This window comes from Helicoverpa armigera, chromosome 6 (genome assembly GCF_030705265.1).
Source record: "Helicoverpa armigera isolate CAAS_96S chromosome 6, ASM3070526v1, whole genome shotgun sequence".
In the NCBI taxonomy this organism is placed as follows: Eukaryota; Metazoa; Arthropoda; class Insecta; order Lepidoptera; family Noctuidae; genus Helicoverpa; species Helicoverpa armigera.
The window spans coordinates 13,174,950-13,198,403 of record NC_087125.1 but is presented as its reverse complement, the minus strand read 5'-3'; the positions used below and the strand labels follow the sequence as shown (position 1 = coordinate 13,198,403).

The following is a 23,454-nucleotide window of genomic DNA, read 5'->3' as shown; positions in this document are numbered from 1 at the left end:
TAGCAAAATAAAAAAAGTTTTCATTCATTATTCAATATAGAATAGTTATCAGATGCTGTTATGATGTGTTATTTCAACAAATAATAAAAATGACTCTAATATTTGGGAACTGCAATTATTACTTACAAAACTCAAACCCAAGTAGATTCATAAATGAAACACACATTTATATTCATAAGATTCTATTTCACCAACTTAAAGGGCCACAGCAACTTAAGGCGAGGAGTGCCGAAGGTCAGAATATGTATGAGCGGCAGGTTCGTAAGGTACACCGTATGGAAGTGCGAAACTATGTCGTAACAATCTTCTGGTCCAAATACCTCTTCACCGTAGGGCGTGTCCTGTCAATAAACATCATAAGAGTTAAGGGTCCAGGGTTAAAGTATGCACTAGCCTGATGCACTGTTATGTCAGTATTGGCGTGCCCTAGGTTCGAGACAACTTATATCATGAAAACGAAGCTTTAGAAACCCAGTCCAAGTAGGATTCTTAGTCCAGGACCATTGTTACCCCTCTAAAGGGGTATTAGGAATAAGGAGCCTAGTGTGACAAAAAATGAAAGTTGCCTAATATTGCTGGACCTCGTAAAGTTCCGTACAAAGGGCCTGTGACTCACCTCAATTGAATGTCGTATCATCATTTCTTTGAAGTAATTCCACACAGAAGTGGGCGACTGCCAGTAATACCACTTGAAGTACAGATGCGAATCTAGATAAATTGTTATCAGCACGGATAGTTTGTACGCGCCGAAGTCCCTTTGAGCTGCGTACTCTATGGTTTCCAACATTAGACTGATGAGGAAGTTTTTCTCAGATATCATGTAGTTCGCTGTTATATTCTTTTCTATTAGGAAGTCGGCTAGAAAAAAAAAAACTAGAGTCAAGTAGTTATGAAAGTGAAAGAGTTCAGTTGCCTACATAAATCTAGGAACTAGGATCTAGGCAGGCCCGCCGCTAGCTGTTTGTTCGCCCGCGTGCAAAACCGATTATGCCGCCCTACGACTACATATGTATTATTGTCAAAAAATATATAAGGGGTCCAGACCCACCCGCCCATTCATATCCATTTTACTTGTCCAACAGAAAAAAATATGTACATGCACCGCTCTGATTGCAGAAAACGCACTTCCTTCTGGATACATAAATATTGCAATAGGTACATAACATATATTACACATAACTTTTTATTTACTTGAAATGCTCAAGTCTTAGAGTAACCTAAGAAGTCCTGGGTTAGCCCATAAGCAGACTAAGCAATTGCTTAGGGCATGAATGCAGTGCAATCATTACCCAAGTGGCCCCTATGTATTGAAAGATTGTGATTAATGGGTAGGTACCAACATAATGTATATCAAAGTGCTTAGAACAGATTATGGGTAACTTAAACTAACGAACTTAAATATCTATACTTAGCAATGTTTAATTTCAGTAAAATATGTTATTAATGGTTTTTGGTGGGTTTCCCGTTGAAAAAGTCAATGCATGAGACATATTTTATGTGTAAGGAAGCGCGAGCGAAGCGAGCGCGAAATTTATTTAGTCATAGGACACAAAACAAATAAAAACCACTGAAAATTAACAAAGCAAAGTCAGAAAGTAAGATATGCACAGAACTGAAGTGCAAATGTACATGAAGCCGCGAGCGAAGCGAGCGCGATTTTTTCCGTAGAGTTTTCATGAAGTAAACATACCACAAAAAGCGAAAGTGAACAAAAAGCTATAAGGGACGTGCGCGAAAAATGATTTTTCGGAATTGAATGCCAACAACAATTAAACAAAGATAAATTGCGATGAGTGCCGGTTTTAACTCAACCAGCTCCCTGGGCGAGATTTCTACGGCGCCCTCCAACTGCAATTCAAACCCATACGTAAAAAAGAGACGTATGTAGATACCGATTGCGCGAGCGAAGCGAGCGCGAATATTTTTTTTATAGTACACAAGTCGGAGCAAAAATTACGTAAAATGTAGCCCAATCGTACATAAATTATTGCTGGTTGGTGAATGCAAAAAAACTAGAATATGTCTTCTGATTGCGCGAGCGGAGCGAGCGCGAAATTTTTTGTAATATTTTATAACTCAAAACAGCGAAAATGTTTGAGTTTTGGGACATAAAAGTAGTGTTTCTTCGAGAATTTCTCAAATTTAACGCGGAATTAAACACAAATTCGCCTTGGGCGCCCCTGAGCCCGCGGCGCCCGGGTTATTCACACACGCTGCACCATAGGTTAAGATGGCCCTGATGCTATCCATTCATTTGGATACAGTTCTTGTAAGTTGCAATCTTCGATGAAATTTAAAACAAAATTAGGAGTAACATTCTGATCAAGGATTGGTTGGGGGCGCCTGCGGCGCCCCTTATATCCGGCGCCCTGGGCCGTCGCCCAACCGCGCCCTACCCTAAAACCGCTACTGACTGCGATATCTGACATGGAGGCGCGAGCGCAGCTAGCGCGTATTTTTTTGGGGATGCAAAGGATGAACCCGTCAAAATTGATAGGGGACGACCAAAGCGAGGGCGGTTTTTCTGAAATTTTATTGCTAATCTACTCATCTATTTTTAGTAAAAATATTTTTATTACGTAATTATGGTTTAATTTTGCCGTATGGGTTAATTTTGCCGCCCCCTAAATAGTGCCGCCCAGGGCATTTGCCCCAATGCTCTCTCCCCCCACGCTACGCCAATTGTTGATCTTAAATCGTTTTTAATAATTTTTAATTTTGAAAATGATCAACAAATGTAACTGAAACCGGCAGTGTAAGTAATATTCTTAGCGCTATTGCTGTGTTCGGAAATATTGAAATCAAATAATTGGTAAAAAGATATTGTATTTTTTAATAGTACGTGATAGGTCGCTCGATTTGCCGCCCCCTAGGACGTGCCGCCCGCGTGCGGTGCACGCGCTGCACGCCCGCTTACGGCGGGCCTGGATCTAGGACCAGTGCCGAACTAGGAAAACTCGAACCCTTCGCGCGGTGTGCATTTATAAGTCCATGAACTAGGATAGCTAACTAAAAAGGCCTCTCTAGGCTCTAGGCTAAACTCATTCGGAACAGCTATTAATAAGTTATGAAATGAGAAAAAAGGAAGCACCTAAAAACTTCCTCAATCCATTCTCCTTATCAGCATCACCAGCAGCAATCATAGCTACAGCTTCAACCTCATTCATTATCGTCCCAATAATTATATGAGGTGAGGGTTCCATTACCGGTTTCCTAAACGGAGGGGTCTCATTCTGTTTCATATAGTTTAGGTACGAAGGAGCAGAGAGTTGCGGTTTCACCAGCCCATCTTCTGAGAACTTGGGTATGGCAGGGGCTGATGCTGCCTTTATCTTAAATTGTTCGGGACTTTCGGAAGTCGTTCCTGAACTTGTTTTTGAATCTAATATAGTCTCCATTGTGCTGTTCATAATGAATGTAATTACTTATTTATTGATAAAAGATAAAATATAGCGAGTGAACTTGGATCTGTCTTGTTGACTTTGGACTTTGTTTTGTCAACGCAGGTATAAAAAGTTTGTCTCTAACGAGTATTAATGTGAGCTTCTACAAGTTTCGGGGTTTCAGAATGCTCCATATGTGAACATGAATAATAGGAATACATAAAGCTGTAATATGCCTAGGATTTTTGAATTAAAATACCAAAATACACAATTAAAATTATTTATTAAGATTTATATAACAAACTAGATATCATATTCATCAGTACAGGAATATTTTTTCAGTTTTCTTTGTTTTCAAGTTATTAGCATTTCATACAATCAATGGTACGTTACGTTCGTTCTTTTCTGCCATGAATATCCTTTTCTACTTCGTCTCTACTCTTAATATCTAAATTATCCCAATATCTACCATGTACCTTTTCATCCTCACTATCAGAGGATGATGATGATGATGATGACGAAGAGGATGATGATGATGATGAAGACTCAGTATCACTCTTCTGTTTTTTACTACTACCTTTAGAACGTTTCTTTTCCTTTCGTTTGCTCGAACTTTCATCCTCACTACTACTGTCCCTACTTTTCTTTTTCTTATCTTTTTTGGCAGTTTTGTCTTTCTTTTTACTTTCCTTTTCTTTTGTATCTTTCTTTTTAGATTTAGGGTCGTCAGAATCATCTCTTCTTTTGCTACTTTTGTCTATATTTTGTTCGTCGCCATTTAATCTTCCACTGTCATTATCTCTTCTCCTAGATCTAGTGTCTTCTTCATCACGAGCCTCTCTATTTCTATCATTCTTATCTTTTTTGCGACTATTTCCATTCGTTTCTTCGCGAGCCTGACGTTCTTCATCTCTCTTTCTACTCCTAGGTTCGTCATTGTCCCTTCTATCTTCTGCATCTTTTCTGTTCCTTCTAGAATTTCGCGTCTGATCATTTTATTTTGATTGATCTTTTCATCGGTCGTATTCTTCCGGCGCCTCGTTCTTTTCGTCATCATTGAATGATCTCTTTGATCATTCTGATCATTCTTGATCTTTTGTTCCCTGTCATCAATCGATCTTCTCTTTTATCATTTTGTCGACTCGATGATTTTTTGTTTCGATTATTCTATTGTCTCGATTTTATTCCTTTTCATTGTTCCGGATCTCTTTGTGATATTATCCGATGACTTTGATTTCGACGCGATGGATGACTATCTCATATCTTGTTACGATTTATTGTTCTGATTTCGATTTTATCGACTCGATTACTTTCTTTTTCTTCCGCGATTATCCTTGTTCAGCATTCGATGTTCTTTGTTTATCCTGGTTATTTCCTTTGAGACATGAGCGATTATCTGGATTCCTTTATTTATGACCCTTTGACTTTCTTCATGTTTTTCATTATCTTTACGGCCTTGTTATCTTTGTTCATCTTGTTCTTTTACTTTCTGTTCTTTATCTTGCGATTTCATCGTTTTGAATTTGTCGTTTTGTTGTCCTTATCATCCGTCCTGGCCTCTATCGTCATTTTGCCGTCCCCTGTCATTGTCACGTCGTCTATAATCCCCATTGTCCTGTTCGTCATATCTCCTGCGCCTATCGTCTCCGTTTCTCTGGTCCATTCTATCATCATTTCTTCTAGCATCCCTTGGTCGTGCGAAGTTCTCTCTATCTTGACGTGCATCGGGCCTGTTTTCCATTCTCTTGGCATCTTTACCATAAGTATCATAGAAACCATCATGGCCCCATCTTTCAACAGGTTTCTCAGGTTCCTCAGCAGGTGTTTGTGGTACCTTTTCCTTGTTTTTGTCTTTCTTAGATTTCTTTTCTTTCTTCTTTTTGCTAGATTTTTCTGTCTCAGATTCTGGAAATAAATAGGCATCTTGTAAATAAATTATAACTTTTGAGGATTGTAGAATTTTGTTGGCCCATTTATAATATTAAAATATACATAATTCTTGATACAAATACTATATGTTTGCTATACTAACCACTAGAGCTGTCACTGGAAGACGAGGAATCATCAGAGCTACTGGAGCTGGACGAGTCAGAACTAGATTCTGAACTGGAGTCACTGTTCAGCTTTATCTCTGGAATAGGCGCTGGTGCATTCTGAAAACATATAACAGGGATTGTCAGATACACAAACAAAATTGATGGTGTGTTAGGTTTCTAATATAATTTAGCAGACTTTATGTAAGTATGTTATGTAACTCTATTCATTTAACAGAGTTACAAATCATCATCATGATTCTAAATGGTTATTCTAATATAATAATATTATTTAGTAGAAACTACATCGCGCGTACGTCTAAGAGTAGATACATATAGGTACCTCCCTTGATACATACTTAAGTGTAAGATAGCCCAATTTAACACTGGAATTATTTCTCAAATTGGTTCAGGAGTTTCTGTGACTAGTGCATTTAAACAAACAAGCTCTTCAGCATTATAATATTACCACAGATTACTAAGAACAGTTTGTATCATTTACACCACATACCTTGGGCATCTGTTTCAAATGTTCTCTCAACTCATCCGTCAGGCCTCCAAGACCAATAGACGTGAAGAAATTGATGGAGAACCTCGTATTCTTTGGATTGTCTCTAGGGAAGATGCCAGAGAAGGCATCTTGCAGGGTCCTGAAACATAGGAAGAGCAGCTCATTAAATGAGGCGCTTAATATCTAAAAGACACATATAGTCCTTGATTCTATTATAATATTTAGAACGAAAATTATAAGTAATTTGAAAATTATAATAACCACTGAGAAGCCACCCAAGAAATGACATTGCATTAATAATTTTGAATTTTAATGGAATGGTTATTTAGTACATAGATTGGTTAAATCAGACTCAAATTACACTATTATAACTAATCTTTAAGAAAAGTACAACACTACACAATAGTGGACACAGACTATAATGGGCTAGTCAGCATAACTTTAGAATGCATGATAATTATCTAACGAAAATAGACAATATTAACTCACGGGTCTTTCAGACGATCATTCAGCTTCTTCAAACCCATATATTCAGCCAACTCTTGGAACAAAATCTTGATATAAATACGACTGGAACTCGTTGTATCTTCCTCATTCAGTTTCACACACTCCAACACCTCCCAACTAATTGAATCCGTAAATAATAGATGAGCGAAGAACTTGCTGACATTCCGAAGCCTGTTCGTATCTAACCGGTGAGCAGTTCCGTATGAATCTTTGAATATTTCCTCGAAAGGGCCGATGTATATCCTATTGATGTTACAGAACCGTTGTGCTAGTAAACCGTAAAACTTCTCATACGTTCGCTGCTCAGCGCAGCAGTCTAAAAACATGTGGCAGAGTTCCACTTCCTGTCCCGGTTTCAGTTGCATCTTCATCAGCTTATGAGCACACTCCTCAAAGTCTAAACTGGAGTTTATAGTCAGGTATATGGTTCTTCGTAAAGCTACGAGATTAGTTTCCGTATTGTCTATGATAGTGACTTCTTTTTGAGCCTCGTCTTCTTCTTCTTCATCAGTTTCATCGCTGCCACTCTCTCCGGAGCCATCCTCATCACCGGATTCAGCATCAGATCCTAGGATCTCTTTGCTGAGGGTTTTGTATTTTTGTTCATTCTCCTCATATTTGTCATCGAATTTGAAGACATCTGGAAGTTATTAAAGACTTCAATTAGCATTATTTACTTTAATGGTGTTAAACAACAATTTTTCCTACATAATTTACAAAAGAGAAGAAATTCAAATAGTATTTTAAGAACATGAATTGTAATGTGCTACAAATTACTTACTCAGAATATCCTGTGCATCTGTAGCTTCGTCCAGCATCATGAGATGTGTGAACTGCTCCTCCTCAGGTACTAGCTCCAACTCCTCAATCAAAGCCGGATGATCCTTGAACCCATCCTTCCACACTTGGAACATGACTTCAATCATGTACTGCACCCTTTTGTCCAACTGTCCCTCATGGAGAATATTCCTCAACATCTCAAATATAGCATTCACACCCTTCGAGGACACCTCAGTCAGTTTCTGACCACATTCCTTCAAGAATGCTATCGCTACTTCTACTGAATCATCGGTAGGTGTCTCAACTAGCAAAGTTAACAGTTCTAAAGCTAGAATTTCATGAGCAACTCTCTGATTAACTAAATGGGCTATAAATGAAGCCGATGATATGCAAATAGGTTTGTCATTGCGCTTAAATCCTCTTTTGAATTGTATCATTAACCTCTTTAGAAGGAGCTCACCAATGTTTGGGAAACGAGAGTTGACAGCGGCCACTAGGGCAGCATAGACATTAGTAAATGTGGGTGAAGCAGCTTGAGCCTGTATCACTGATCTACATAACAAACCTCTACCGCGAACTATGTTCTCTTTTAACAGTTCCTTGATAATAATACCAATGTTACCAACATTAATTTTGTTGATGTGGCCGTGTATTGACTTTTTTAAAGCTTCCCAAGCTAATCTTTGATATGCTACTGAAGATTTGTCGGTGATTTGTGCCTGCATCATTCTGAGTCGGGCTGGAGGGATGTAGGCACCTCCTGTTCTTGTGTTTAACATGTCTGTGTCCTTAGCACGTCGCTGTGGCGCTTCTTTTTTGACCTCGGGCTCCTTCGGTGAGCTAGCTCGTTTCTCATGTTTTGCGGGTTCGCCGGGTGACCTAGACTTGGAGTGTCTTCGTTTCCGTCTGGAATCTCTCTCGCGGCTTTCGTCTGGTGATCTAGACCTCGATCGAGCCCGTCTAGACTTCTTTTCCCTTCGTCTGTCTTCATCATCACTGTTTCTTTCCTTCTTACGCTTACCTTCCTTATTTGAATCCATTTTGTATGAATACACACCTTTGAAATCACAGCTAAAAAACTACGATAACTTCTTTATACAATTAGACTAAAATTACAATTAATTGTAGATATTACAAGGTAAAATCTTGAATCAACAATAATGCGAAATGAACACACGATGCGCGGCCATTTTTATTTTGACAGTTTCGATTTTTTGTGTCGTCGTGTGACAGTCGTTGATATTCGAGTACCGGGCTTTTAAGCAGCTTGCTGCCAGCCAGTGGCACTGATCATATATGCCATCAAAGATTACCTACGGAGCATTCAATCATATTCTCCTGCGTGTGAGTGACTATATTTGTCTTTTGAAGATGGATGGATGATTTAATGTCGCTTTTAGGCAAAAAGTGATAATAGCAATTATGCCCTGGCACCTCTTTCCACTACTATAATGTACTCCAGCTGCTCCAGCTGAGGGACAAATAAGGTTGTGGCATGGATTTGCCAACAACGGGTGCGTTCACATAAATTCACATTAATTAAATTAGGTGCTTTGCACATGGATAGTTATAGCAGCAACAGCTATTATTTGTGTTTGTCTATTGGAGGTGGATAGGGAGTGTACATAAAGGCGTAACTACATAGGGAGAGCCCATTAATGTATCTATACAAAATAGTGTAAGCAACTCAAACTATGTACTACTAAACATGGACTATCACGATGAAACAAAATCGAAAATGATTGTAAGTAAAATCAACCAAAGTTAAATAATATCATTCCATTTAGGTACTTAAGAACGTCAAAAATATAAATAAGTTTGATTCAAGTTATTGGCTCAATACACTCCTCATATATGCACTAATACTATGTTTGTTCCTACTACCTCAATGCATCCACATAGACGGAGAGTACATACACTCTCCTCCTACAAACTCCCTTATGTTATGTATACTTACGAGGAAGAGGAACAGGCTCAATAAAATCCATATTTATTAGTATTTATGACTTTATTTAATACGACAATGAAACTACAAAAGTTGCCTGCACTTCAAACAGCAATTTTCATATACCTCACAAACTGAAGCACATTAATATAATTAATCACATAAAATATAAAAATTAACGATAATAACACCATAATAAGAGATAGGAGAGTGACTAACATTACGCAAAAATTACGAAAAACAATAATATAATTATCTGAAAGCTATATGTTGCATCGCTATACATGATTCGTCTCGATCGTGAGAATCTAAAAGGCTACACAATACCCAAGGCAAATTGGTCAGAGGTTTTCACTTCTTCACCGAGAAACAAGCTAGTAACTTACACCTAGTTCCCTTACTCATACAGCGTTAGTAACATAGAGAAGCAGCAAGCAGCCGCCCCGCGCCGCCGCGCCAAGCCTACATACATCATCTCTTAATATTATATACAATTATTATCATATCTTTGACGATAAAACAGACCGACGCTAAATGAATGGCAAAAATATACTATAAAATACAGGATACTCTCACTTAACAGTCCCGCGTTGTACCGCCTCCGCGTACGCATCAGCGTCCGAGTCGATATAATTTGTGCCTAACCGAACGATACGATACATAATATCACTAGAGCAAAAACATCACAGAAGCGGTTCGTGTCCAACACACCGTTACGTCCGCGGCCCGGCGCCCTCGCCATCTACAATTAAAAAAATATAAAACGCTATGAAGGCAGTTTTATACGTTACACTTTATTGATATCATCCGAGAGCCGAATACCGAATATACTGAGGCACTTCCGCTGGTTAACTAATCATCTAACGATCCGACTTGTAATGTTTATTGTACCGATTGAGATCATAAAAGGAAGTGATACAGACTTATATTAATGCAGACTAGATGTGGTGGCGTCGCGGCCCGCCGGCGACGGCATACAGCCACACGCCTCCCGACTCCAACACAACACAGTTCCGTCAAATATCGTATAATCATTAATGGGCAGTTAATAGCGTTACGGCGATACAATTATAAGAACGTGATGAAACTTAAATTTAGATTATACCTCCCTAAAAATACTGTTGCGTATGATAAACATTAAAAATAATGATATAAGTCTATAACTAACGATTAGGGATACTTGTCATACCACCATCGAGCTGTCCCGCCAGCTTGCTTACAAATCTCATCATTCGTTAATTTGCCGAGGGTTCCGCACTAAACTAAACAGCTAGCCTCTGCGAGATGCCAGTCTACAAATAAACACTTCATCATATAAAAATAAAAGGCAAATATGCGGCTTTTACGTACAGAACCCTGAGTGCGACTGTCCAAGTTTTAGTATGCCAAGACAGAAAATCCAGAATCATCCAATTAAGTGTTCCATTGGAATACTAAAAGCTGGTTATAAGGATCACGTCTAAGACATATTCAATTAAGTACATTCTCTGAAATAGGCCATAATTATTGTTATTTAAAGTGTACAGCAATGTTGCCATAATGTCGATGAAAACAATTAACTTAAACTATTTAATTTAGAATCAAAGATGTCGTAAGCATGATCACGCGGACATTGTTGTCACAAAGTAAGCACGTCTGGGGGTGTAACACAAATATTGTGAGGATGCCGTACGGTGCGCAATATCAGAGAAATATATTTTTTTTATAAGTTTTTATCACAATATTTTTATATGTTACAACACCGACGCATTATCGGCCGTCTAAGTGGCGCTTCCATTTTACACCGAAGTACAAATTTTGCTACTGGACCAGCCAAAAGACCTTAACCTATCATCGGGAACCACTAACATTGTCGACAAAAGTTGTCAGCACTGCTATTACAAATATCGATAAGATGTTCCACCGAAGCCAACTTAACTTTAGGAAATGTTAGTAATTTCTGATGGCTTTTCAACCATCTGGGACTCGGGAAACCAGTCTAACCTTAATACAACCCATTTCTCATTGACAACACAAATGTTCGTTGTTCATAAAACAACTGTATACTCTGCATTTTCAAAGTATATAGTTATTTTAGGAAAACTGTCGTTTATATTATCAGTGAAGACCGTAGAGGCCCGTAGTCACCGACAACGTAAACGTCCCCTTTCTTAAAACAACAGTTCACTTTGAAAGTTCACAGTATACAATTGTTTTAAGGTAAGCTGGCGTTTATATTGTTAGTGAGATTGGGCCCAGGGTGTTAGTTAGACTGGTTTCCTACGTCCGGTCGTTCAGTAACGGAGGTATAACAGAAGTGGTGGGATGTGTTAGCTGCCTAGCCGGAGGTGACGGCGGCGGCGCTCTCGACGCGCGCGCTCTTGTTCTGTCGCACCAGCTCCGCGCGCCTCTCCTGGGGGGACAAAAATACATATTAATTACTTATTGATATACGTAAGTATTTTGACTAGAATATCAAGGGAATTAATTCCCTCAACCTGTCAAAAAGTGGTTTGAAAATTATTCAGTGCAGCAGTTTTGCGGTGAAAGTGTAAATAAGAACTCGATTTCACAACTATACCTAAGTTTAAAAAATTCGTTAGATCTCCTACATTTCAAACTGATTTGCAAAACTCTCAGTACAAATATGTATTTATTTATTTATGAGCATAAAAATGTAGTACAATACCCATAAGACATACTTCTTAACAATGCAGCTACATATTTTGATTTGTAACAAGACAATTTCAAATTATTTTAGATCTTGTGGCACAGTGAATTTATGAGCTTCTGAATACCTAATGTAATGATGAGAATCATAAAATCAAAGAACACCAATAGCCTAATTAAAGAAAGTTTTATAAGATAGGTACTACATGGCAACACTTGCGTCTTCTCTCAAGCAAAAAATAATAGTTAAAAAAAACTAAAAAACACGCTTTTTATAGAAAAACGAACTAAAAATTAGAAAATAAATTTTAATGAATTTAAATTAAGAAAACAGTGTTAAAAATTTCAATGAATATAAATTAATAATAGTGTGAATACAAAAAAAAATATTTAAAAAAGCGTGGGGTGCATGGTGTCAATGTTTTTTTTGTATTCACACTATTATTAATTTATATTCATTGAAATTTTTAACACTGTTTTCTTAATTTAAATTCATTAAAATTTATTTTCTAATTTTTAGTTCGTTTTTCTATAAAAAGCGTGTTTTTTAGTTTTTTTAAACTATTATTTATTTTCTACTTTTTAGTTTGTTTTAAAACTATTATTTGTTTTGTAGAATTAAAATTCTCTTTAGTATACAAAAATTTGTCAATATTAGAGAAAACGGCTAAAAATATTTTATTGGAAATAAAAATTAACGTCGAGTCCTGCCTTATCGACTGTAGAGAAACATTCTAGAAAATTTGTATTAATTTTCTTACCTTATCGACTATAGATGAAAATTCTATAAATTAACAAAAATCATATTTTGCAAATTGAAAAGCCTAGAAGTTGGTGTCTAATGGATGTTACTAAGTTAATTTTGCCACCGACTTCTAGGCCGATGCACCTAAAATTAGTTTTTTTTTGCTTTTTAGTGTTTTGGGAAGTCGGTTTAAATTTTTTGTAAAAGGTTGTTTATGTAAAGCTTTTCAGTGATACGAATAGTTGTCACTATCCATACAAGTGGGAAGTTCTCATCAATACAAAGAATATAAGTCCAAACGAGGTATTTTACATATTCAGTTGTCGAGTTCCCTCGACTTTATCTGGTCTCCATCATCAGGTCAGCTCCAAACCTTCACTGTTGCAAAGGTCTTGTCAATACAAATATTTTAAGCCCAAACACGAGGTAGTTTACATATTCAGTTGTCGAGTTCCCTCGACCCTCTCTGGTCTCCATCATCAGGTCAACTCCAAATCTTCACAGTTGAATAGTGCTTTTAGGCGTACACCTGAGTGTCAAGTTTTTACCCTATGTATGCCTACAACTTTTGAAAGTTGCCCTCGATTTCTCAGGGTTTCCATCATCAGATCCTGACCTGATGACTATGGGACCAACTGGCAGCTATTCCGAGTCGAACAAAAAAAGAATCACGTAAATCGGTCTATAAACCTCGGAGTAATCGATGTGTATGTGTAACCTCCTCCTTTTTGGGAAGTCGGTTAAAAATGGAATAATTTTATCAAATTAGTGTATTGTCATCGGTCCTCAATAAATCTACAAAGTTTGAACGAAATCTGGCCGTTTAAAGTGGGTCAAAATCGCGCCCAAAGAAGTCGGTTACAAACAAACCTACAAACATACAGGTGAAGCTAATAAAAAGCGTGTAAAAAAAAACAATAAACACAACCGACCTCCTTTTTGACGAAATCCAACTTTTTCTGCATTTCCTTCTCTCTGTTCTGTTCGGCGGTGGTGAGTTTGTTCTCAATGTCTTTGGTTATTTCTTCCACCTTAGCCGTGGCGGCCGAGCGCACCTCAGCTAGCTTAAGATTCTGTATTTACGCGGAAAAAAAAAAAACAAAAATAAACATAAAAAACAACCATGCATAACACATGCTATATATATGAATGAAAGATGGATGAAATATGGAAGAGTATGGTTTCACTAATGGCTGAAACGGTTTGATTTGGTTTTTTGAATTGCGTGAAAGCCAATTTGAGTCCCAATAAAATAATATCACTTAAAAAGCCAAATATTGATATGGCATCAGCACATTTCCAATTTTAAACTAGGCACACTGACATAGTATTGCCAACGCAAAAAAATTAAAGGTAAAAAATCGCCCCCCAGCGAAAAGTGTCGAGTATAATTTTGTGATTACCTCGCAATCCGCTTGAAACCAGTTCGAACCGCCGCAGCCGGCATACAAACAGAATACCTAAGACCTAAGGTCACAACGAGGCACAGACAACGAGACGCTTACCAGTTACCAGTATATATTACAAGTTGCTTTAAAATTGATTAATTAAGTAATTATATAATTTGTCTCTATTAAGAAGTAACAGTGAGGGTTCTTCCAAATTGGATGTTTCGTGTCCGTGTGGCTCAACGGTGGGCAAAAACATCCAATTTGAAGGACTCTAATACAAATTACACCCAAAGACATAAAGGCAATACCTGAAATATTTGTATCTGACGAGTCTACCTCACATACCCATCAGAAGTCCACTTAAGACTAAGACATGACCACCCTACCATGCTGGTAATAATAATGCTGGGAAGGTCGGCCGAGAATGTGATCTACAGCCACCATACACAGAACTGAACCATGACAGGGTGCTAGTGAACCACCGTAGGATCTGGACGCCATTATAATTATTACATCTGCTGCAGCTTCTCCTGGATGGCGCTCTGCAGCTGCTGGGAGTGCTGTATGCTACACTAGTGCAGGCGACACTCACGTGGTTGCGCAGCTTCTCCTTCTGCTCGGCCTCGAGCAGCAGGCGGCGGTCGGCGGCCTGCTGCAGCTTCTCCTGGATGGCGCTCTCCAATTGCTGGAAGCGTTCGTGGTTGCCAGCGCGGACTTTGCGGACTTGCTCTTCCTATAAGTGAATGAACATAGAATTAAACGAGGTTCCTTCACGGTACACCTATCAATCCATAAGTAAAATGACCCAAACAGAAGAGGTTCGAGAAGCTTTTGTCTAATTTCTAGAGACATAGGTTAGCTTACATGTTCGCGCAGACGTTCAAGCATCTTCTTGATGTTCTCGTCGCGCTTATCGGCGGCGGTGTTCATCTTCTCCTCGATGGCCTTGTACACTTCCATCGTCTGCTGTTCCAAGGTCAGCCTGAGGGTGAACGGAACACCACATGAGATTGGGTCGATAAAAGACCGAGAAGTACGAAAACTTGTATTGCATCTCCAATCAGGTTTAGATGAATAAGAGGTAACATAAGTCCCGCAATAGAACACAATACCAAATATAGGATACTGACGATACTTGAAATTACACTGTAATAAATGAGGAAGACATGACCACAGATGGCAATTACCGCCAGCAACAAGAAGTCTTACTCTAGGCAGTATCATGGCTAATTAAAACCTATCCAAGTGGTTATAAAATGGAACAGCAGGATGTTCATAGCGACGTCCATTACCTGGTCTTCTCAACACCTTCCAAGTGGTCCTTGAGACGCGCACGCAGCTCGTTGATGTAGGCCTCGCGTTTCTCCTCGTGCGTCTCCATCTTGGCGTCCAGAGCCTCCTTGGTGTTGACAATGAAGTTGTTCGTCTGTTCGCTGCGGATGCGAGACGCCTCTTCAATCTTTTGCATCTTCTGTGCGATGGCGGCCATCTTGCTGGCTTCCAGACTCTGTGGGAGGGTGATTGGTGTTGTTTTTAGGTGATTATGGAAATGGGAAAATTTACTTTGGTCAAAAACTTTCAGCATATAGGGATGTGGTTCCTAGAATTGCAATTATTTGCGAAATTAATTATTCTTTATCAGTTCTCTAACCAGTTATATTACTGCAGTGTTATCGGCAGTGCAAACATGGTGGTCTTCTCTAAGTTTCATTTTCGATTTAGTATAGCTGTATGTCGTATATAATTTGAACATAAAATATAATTGAAATGCTTCACAAAAATTATCAAGCCTATTAATAAACAAGAAAAGTTGATGCGAGATAAGAAGACCACTCTTACTGGACTTCCCTGTCTTGATGATTCAAGTTGTATTTTAGTAGTTTGTATTGTAGTTTCCCCTATTTTACTTACACGTCTCCTCTCCTCAGCCGCCTTCAACTTCTCCTGGATCTCCTCAACGGAGGGCGTCTTCTCAGGGGAGTCAGCGCGGCGAGGCACGGGCACTCCCACTGGCTCGGCCAGGATCACCTCGTACGCCAGACCTCCCTTCGACATCTCTTGGCAGCGGATCTCGGTGGCTGAGGAAGATTAGTGGAATTTGAGTATGAAGTTTATGTGGAACACGAGCCAAGGATTAATAAACGGGAGGAAGAATATCAGATTCTCGGTTGGTTTTAGGACGAAGAATCATTACGAGCGATATAAATTCTGGGATATGTGATATTGTTGAACGTTCCACTCTTAGGAAGTTGCTGGCGAGCTTACAAAAAAAAAATATACTGACATATACGAACGGCAAACATCAGTTGTTTCAATGAACGGAATCAGAAGATAAGACCATTGCCTTAAATCAACCGCATATTTCTTTACATGGTTCAATAACCACACCAAACGTAAGCAATTATAACACAGTTTATCATGCCACAGCTAATTCACAAATGGAAGCTCAATGGTCACAAAATGGCTGGTACACCACATAACGACCACGTACATTGGCCATCACTCATAAATATAAACATTGGGTACATCGTCGTATCTGATAATTACGCTTCACATAATAAATTACTTTTTACGTTACTATTTACCAAGAAATTATTCATTCACTTTTTTCTAGAAACGTTTAAAAGTAATCAATTTTCGCTCAGTTTTTGTGTGTTCGTGTTTCTAATTTGACGTTGCTCTGAACGTTGGTACAAAAACGTAATTTGTGTTAGCTTGATGCGAAATCATAATCATGTAATTGTGATTGAGTCACCAATGTTTATAACTGAACATTGAATAGGAGGGTCATATTGACCTCTGTATACCGTTATGAAGTTATGACGGTACAGCATTTAAGTACAGCAACGCTTTTGGTCCCCGATAAAGCTATAAAATATCGATCGAGACAAATTTTACGACTGCAAACGTGGTTGTATGGTGTTTGGGCAGTGCCTATCGCCAGTTCCCAGACTTATGAAGGCTTATAGCACTACGGCACTCCTTATTGGATCTAAGTTCGTTATATGTAGGGCCATCTCGAATTTCGCCAAACCCGGACAAACATTTAAAAAACCCGGACATTTGGCGTAAATCGCATTTTTCCCCCGAACCTAATTTGTAATCCCTTTACTATTAACATATACTTAAATTCAATGAGGTGCTTCCTTACATGAAAAGTGTCCGGGTTTTCCCCGGACACTTCTTGAAACCCCGCCCGGACGGCCTCCAAACGATGACAAATCCGGGAAAACCCGGACAGATGGCAGCCCTAGTTATATGGTCACGTAGGAATTTTAGGCATGCTTTAACGCACCACAAACAGCTTAAAGAACAAAGCTTTGTGTGCGTGATCATACATATAATATCCTACTACTTGCCTACCTACGATAAAATACAGTTATCAAATAATTTTAGAGATAACAATGAAAGAATCTCTGGCTCTGTTTCCTGAATCCTATAATTTTATAGGGAAATATGTAACACTAGGTACTTAATAATGCTATCTAATAGATACTTTGTTTGTTCGCACACCTACGAAGATGTAGGTACCATTCGATCCGTTCCACACAAGAAAGTAGAGACAGGATATTGAAAACACGTCTTCCTCACAATAACAATAGACAAACTATCTCCATAGACCATAGACACCGTAACAGTTATGTCACACCATTGTTGCATAGGGTCGGAACTACGCATCACTTGATGACGGTCGCGACCATGGAGGAAGGAAAGACGAGCGGAGATGCCATAATGCAGTTAGGTCAGGCGCCTTCTTCTACGTCAAACTCGTACGGTGGGCATCACCGAAACGATCGGTTACGATTGAAATAACGAGGCGTTCTTTGAGACATCAATCTGTCAATGATTTTTGGTATAAAAAAAAATGGTCGGGTCTAAAGAAGGCATTTAAGGGCGAAGACAGTAACGTTCCTCGTCCCTCGCTCACCCGTTTTGGCGCGCTACATTCTTAGATTTTTCGTTATGGCATCTCCGCTAGTCTAGTCATTTTATTCTCCACGGTCGCGACGCATAAAGCCATAGCTGCGCACTCTAATCGAACGCTGCGAACAATGGCCGTCGCAATTTGCAATTTTATCGGTAAACGTACAGCTTATAGGAAATATGTTGTTTGGTGGATGAGTGCTGTGGCTGTATTGTGTGGTTATCGACGGTTATTTAAGCGCTTATTCTTTTAGAGGGTATATTAAATCCTCATTTAAAAAAAACATGTTTTTTTAAAGGGATAGCAAGGTATTCTTTGTCCATTCGTATGAATTTACTGTTCATAGATAAGCACTAATTTACTACATATAATGATACATCATCGTAGGTTAAAAAATAGCATAACCACGTAAAATACCCCCAATCGAACATCACCGCCTACCTACAGTTGACTAGATATTATCTACCTATATCCATAGATATAAACGTGTCCAAAAAATCGACCGCAAGTCATGACCCTGAGCAGAGGTCACGCCGAGCTACGCATTGAGCCTAAAATGTTTTGTAAAACATCCCTCGAACAAATAACTGCCCACAATTTCAGCAATAAACCCCTATAATACCCTGTAATGTTAACCAGGAATATAACGCTTTTAAATCTCCATATAAATTGTGCTAATTGAGTTTTCACATACAACTATTGACACTTCCAAAAATAAACGATCCCCCAAATACCAATTACATCTAAAACCGTCCCACTAATTTCCCTGACAATATTTACAAATTAACCGTAATTTTAAAGGCGTTAATTAACGTCCCCATCCGAATACACTCGCTAAACTCATTAAATTACCGCCCCCGACGTTTAGGGGAGAAATTCTTAAAACGCAACCGGGGTAAGGGGTAAATTACTGTTATATTCAAGGTCGGGTAAACTTCGGCAAGGAATGCTGTATTGTTTAATTATTGGGGGGAAAATAGGGGGCTCATTGCTCCCAACACCCCCATGAGTCATGCCAATTGCATTTACAATCGAGCTTATAGTATGACTGTCTGCGAACTATGTCGGTATAAAAACAGGTGACTCACACTCGACGACGTAGGGCGGGGGTGACTTTCCATTATACGCATAAATATTTAATCAGAGCTACTTTGAAAGGCTAGAATAGAATAGGATGATTCGACTTTATTTAGCACAAAGCTTTCTTATTAATGCATAGAATTGTCTATGAACAATACGTCGTAACTAGAATACGTATCTACAAGATTCTCTCAGAATTTAAAGTCTACTGCATCAATTTTCTAGTTGAAGTAGCTTTAACAAATACAATATCCTGAACAATAAAATAACTGGAGGGGAAACAGCGCCAAGGGTCTTAAATAAGTGTCGGAATTTCACTCGGCCACGTGAAAAAGGGGCTTCAAAAAAACAAACACGCGCCACAATACAAAACTAACAATAACTCACTTAAAAGGGGTGAAAACTCTTGACCCGCCACACAAAGGGGACTCACATCCCCCGGGCTGTGTACTATCTTTGAAAGGGATCTCACCCTGTATAGTGTATATGTCACGGAGTAGTAGGAAACAGAGTGGTAATGTTGTCGTTAAATGTAAGTGAAAATAGTTTATTTTTTTGGGAAGTGACTAACGTGAATATAAACTGAAGTATCTAGCCTTTCAAACAATACGAATGAGTAATGTTAAAAAAGTTTGGTAAAGATAAGGTGAACGATACTCCGGAACCGTCCGGGTCCGTTAGGAAGGATCCGATAATACGGTACCTACAGGACATCATAAAAATAAGACCCTACTAAACCCTCCATTAACTATCTACTCCGTGGCATCTCATGAAAGAGTATCTCCCAGTCTCCATGCTGACTCAGGCTGAAAGCCTTACTTAACATCCTTTGGCAGTAACCCTTCATCACCGCACTTAGTTGAGCTAGAATAAGCTAACTTTCCTGGCAGCCAAATTGAAACCGCTCCAAATGGCTGCCAGCTACGATTAATGTTGTTTTTTTGTAACAAAATCCAGGATTTACAATGCCGAAATGGAGTAAGAGTAAGTATACTGGTGTCCTATTATTTATTTAGAATGTTCATTTTCTATGACAATTAAAACAGTCTTATACGGGAGTTCACTGTCGATCGAACACAATATCATAATTTTCTTCTATCCGCATGATATGATAGACCAGTTACCAGGTACCAGGAAGGACTCGTAAGTACAGAGACCAAAGGCTAGGAAATCGATTATCTTTTATCTGCATGACAGGCTAGTTTCCAGGAACCATGGCTTGGTTAGGTCCAGAGACATAGCCAAGCAAATGCTTCCATTTGCACACTGAAGTCTTCAAAGTGTTTAGGTGTTAAGCTTACTGAAGAATTGCCTGTAAAACATTACTTACTTATGAACTTGACCTTCTTCGGTTGCTTGGTCCTCGGTTTGCCTACTGGTTTCTTGGCGGGCGCCGACCTTCGGTGAGCTAGGACAGAAAGGGAACATCAGCGGAGCCCGGACCCGCGACGCTGACTACTCTTGCGGAGACAAACAGACCCCTCTGGCTAAGAAAAACAATTGACTATCAAGTCAGCTTGATGAAGTATCCTCAAGTGTTTCAAAAGTCCTAAAAAATCGAATATTAAACTTTTCTGGAGTCAAGAATCAATGTTCAATTCCACCAGAAGACCACAAGGTGCTTAGATACAGAAATATAATCCTTCTGATTATACGAACGAAGGAGCAAGACCTCAAAAACTTGAATTGCAAATACCAGAAGGCACGCCTTCATTGCCAAGTCAACATCCCCCAAACAGCCCTAAAACACAATCGAAAAACGATTACGCCGGTCAATGCGACCCAACTAATGTTTATTTGAAGAGCATTCGGACGCACGTTCAAATGAATCGATGCTCGCGTGACTGGTGGAAAGCATCGGTTGTGGTGAACAAACAATCGATGGAAAATGTCGCAGTCCACATAACATGTACCTAGGGCATATATTAGTAGCCAAAGCTTAGTTTGTTAGCTACATGTACAGAAAACCCACATCATGAATAATAAATAAACCTAGTTTTACGATCAATGTTTCCAGAAAATCCTTGCTATAGGATACAACTTTTATGTCTTTAAGAGTCACCAGCCTAATTCTAACAAACCTACTGGTGTGATAAAAAGGCATAAGTTGTTCGATTCATGGTGATATAAGATACGAATTATTAACTAGATATAAAAAAAAAATAAACACGCCTTTTCTATGAGAAGAAGATAAGTTTTGTAATATGCCTTAATGAATTTCAGACATCTCAACAACATGACGTCATATGCCCAAGATCGCAAATGAATAGTCATTTATTAGATATTTGAGCTCCAAGTCATGTTGTTGGGGACGTCTCGGTAATAGTATCGAGGTAATAACGACGACACGACGCCGGGAGATGAGGCCGCTACGTGAGGGGAATGCGGGAGTTCAGACCAAATTCTCCGCAAATACGGATAATCCCTCACGGCAACGCTAAGTCCTACTTACACAGCAGACAATGTGGAGACCATGCTATACAAACTGTTAAGTCGACTTAAAACTTTAATGCTCAGCCGATTCATACGCAAAGTTTTAACAGGATATAAACCTGTGTTAATTTTTCGTGTTGAAGGGCATTTTCCCTTTTTTTGGGACCAAATTACGAATGACAATGAAAAACAGGTTGCGACAAATATGTCAGGCAAAAGGTATGATAAATCAACATTAATTCGTATAAATTACAAATCAAAAACAAAACTCCCCCAAGCTGGAGAAATTAATTTCCTAAAATCCAAGTTCGCCAACCAAGCAATTCGGAATGAAAACAATATTTGTGATTGCACGAGCGTCTCGGGAGGGCTATCTATCAAAAGTTAATTAGCTTTCGCTATAATTCATGTCAAAACAATTGTCATGAGGAGCTTGCCTCTTCAATTCCGTGTAATTTAGTCTCCCTTTCATAACGTTTTCACAAATTACCAACCAAGGGGAAATATTGCGGTGAACCGCTCCAATCTGTGCTGTTTTACGGTACCGCAGACGTTGTAGCGCTTGAAAAATCTGGACTTTAACTAGTAATGGGGTTAATGATGAGATGTTGAGAGATAGATAAGAGATACCCAATGTAAAATTGCTGATATACTCGTGACTAATACTTTCGCTGGTGTATAAAATACAAAAACCAAAGTTATTCAACCCGACACGGTTTCACTCGTTACTTCAGAATTCAAATCTATAATTTTTCATCCATATTCAATAGAGTTGCAGCTGTATAAAACGGCAATTTAACGAACGTGCATAAAAACAATAAAGCAGAAAAAATGGTAATCGAATACAAACGGGGCAGTCACAACTGAAAGGTCGTCGGGCAGCCCCCTCCGGCGCCGCACGATACAACATGGAAAACCTGATAAAATATTTAAAGGCTGGCTTTAAAACCCTTGAGGGGAGAGCTGAAAGTAAATTTACTACCGCTGGGAATATGAGCGTTGGCACGTACGAGTGTTTTAAACACGACGCAAATGCGGCGGCTAGGCGATGCAGAAACAAGAGATATATTCTATGCACCGTAGAGAACATTCCAGAACAGCGGAGACGGCACAACTCTTTACGAGTTACGCTCATTAGGAAAATGGGTGCGACTTTGTATACAACCCTGTTTTATAGTGTTCCCCGCAAAAGTGTTATTTTTACATCCATTCATTTTCAGGGATTGAAATGGAAATTATTTAAGTTGGTGCAAGTCGTAAAGGAGCTTAGTTTGCAAATACTGAAGTTGACGAACTCAGTCGGTGGACGGAATAGTTCGGAACACGCAAACTTTGTAAGCAGCCGCAATGCATCATTGTGGACATGTGTGGCTGTATGTTAGAAAATGAACAAACCGCAGGTCGGTGATCTTTCGTTTTCCATTAAGCCACAAAACAGAAGTAATACGCGTTAGATCTCTCGCAAGAGATGAAACGTGTGTTTTATAGCATTGTTCAACCCTCGTACAGGATCAATAGCGTGTGTCGTCTCGACGCCAAATAAAAAAGGCGTAAACTTCTAGTCTACATGTAACCTTACTCCAACGAGAGTAATCCATTTAACACACTCGTAATAATGAATCACATTGTAAAAGTAATGTTTTTATTAAGCAAAATGACATGGTAATAAAGATGATCAAAATCTGTAAGCCTCGCCGCACCCTCCGCAAAGGGTGCTGAACTTGTTAAGCCAATTAAACCCTACTGCTATAATCGTCCCCTAAACAATTATGTGATTTCGAGTCCCCTGTTGTCAGTTGACAATGGCGTATTTGCTAATCCACCTACACTTGAATGTAGTGACAAGTATACACGATGTGACGGGGTGAATTATGAGCTGATGATGGATCGAAGAAACCGTTAGAGCGTTTATTACGAAGATATTTCTCAATACATTCAATTCCGGCAGTTATGCGCAAGAGAATGCGTGGCTGCGGCTGTTAGGAACAATCACAGCGATTCTGAAGAATACAGTTTCTTAGAAATTCGCATTTCGAAGGCTATCGGTATGGTCCGTAAAACCCATGTTTTAT

At 39.0% G+C, this 23,454-nt stretch overlaps 3 protein-coding genes across 5 annotated transcripts in view; all 3 read right to left on the bottom strand.

Annotated features, from left to right (window-relative positions):
- Positions 1-182: 182 nt before the first annotated feature.
- Positions 183-3,551, bottom strand: LOC110381207 (uncharacterized). Its single transcript, XM_021341449.3, has 3 exons — positions 3,092-3,551; positions 617-858; positions 183-341 (listed from the first exon to the last, which is right to left on the bottom strand). The coding sequence occupies exons 1-3, from the start codon at positions 3,408-3,410 to the stop codon at positions 183-185; spliced, it is 720 nt and encodes a 239-aa protein (XP_021197124.3). The 5' UTR covers positions 3,411-3,551.
- Positions 3,552-3,647: 96 nt separating this feature from the next.
- Positions 3,648-8,430, bottom strand: Ncm (nucampholin). The gene is made up of 7 exons (XM_064035087.1): positions 7,216-8,430; positions 6,417-7,074; positions 5,928-6,066; positions 5,416-5,536; positions 4,941-5,288; positions 4,694-4,829; positions 3,648-4,355 (listed from the first exon to the last, which is right to left on the bottom strand). Exons 1-7 carry the CDS (start codon positions 8,252-8,254, stop codon positions 3,773-3,775), a joined length of 3,024 nt encoding a protein of 1,007 aa, XP_063891157.1. The 5' UTR covers positions 8,255-8,430; the 3' UTR covers positions 3,648-3,772.
- A 773-nt stretch (positions 8,431-9,203) lies between these two features.
- Positions 9,204-23,454, bottom strand: part of Stai (stathmin) — a 30,159-nt gene continuing 15,908 nt past the window's right edge. Inside the window, exons 2-8 of one of the 3 annotated variants that reach the window (XM_021341429.3) lie at positions 20,280-20,357; positions 15,856-16,022; positions 15,237-15,451; positions 14,809-14,926; positions 14,537-14,677; positions 13,486-13,626; positions 9,204-11,551 (exon numbers count right to left, since the gene is read on the bottom strand). In XM_021341429.3, the coding sequence (XP_021197104.1) occupies positions 11,477-11,551; positions 13,486-13,626; positions 14,537-14,677; positions 14,809-14,926; positions 15,237-15,451; positions 15,856-16,022; positions 20,280-20,357 (935 nt within the window). In that variant the 3' untranslated portion in view covers positions 9,204-11,476. The remainder of the gene's footprint in view (positions 11,552-13,485; positions 13,627-14,536; positions 14,678-14,808; positions 14,927-15,236; positions 15,452-15,855; positions 16,023-20,279; positions 20,358-23,454) is intronic. The other 2 variants (XM_021341430.3, XM_021341431.3) reach the window with 2 other exon arrangements.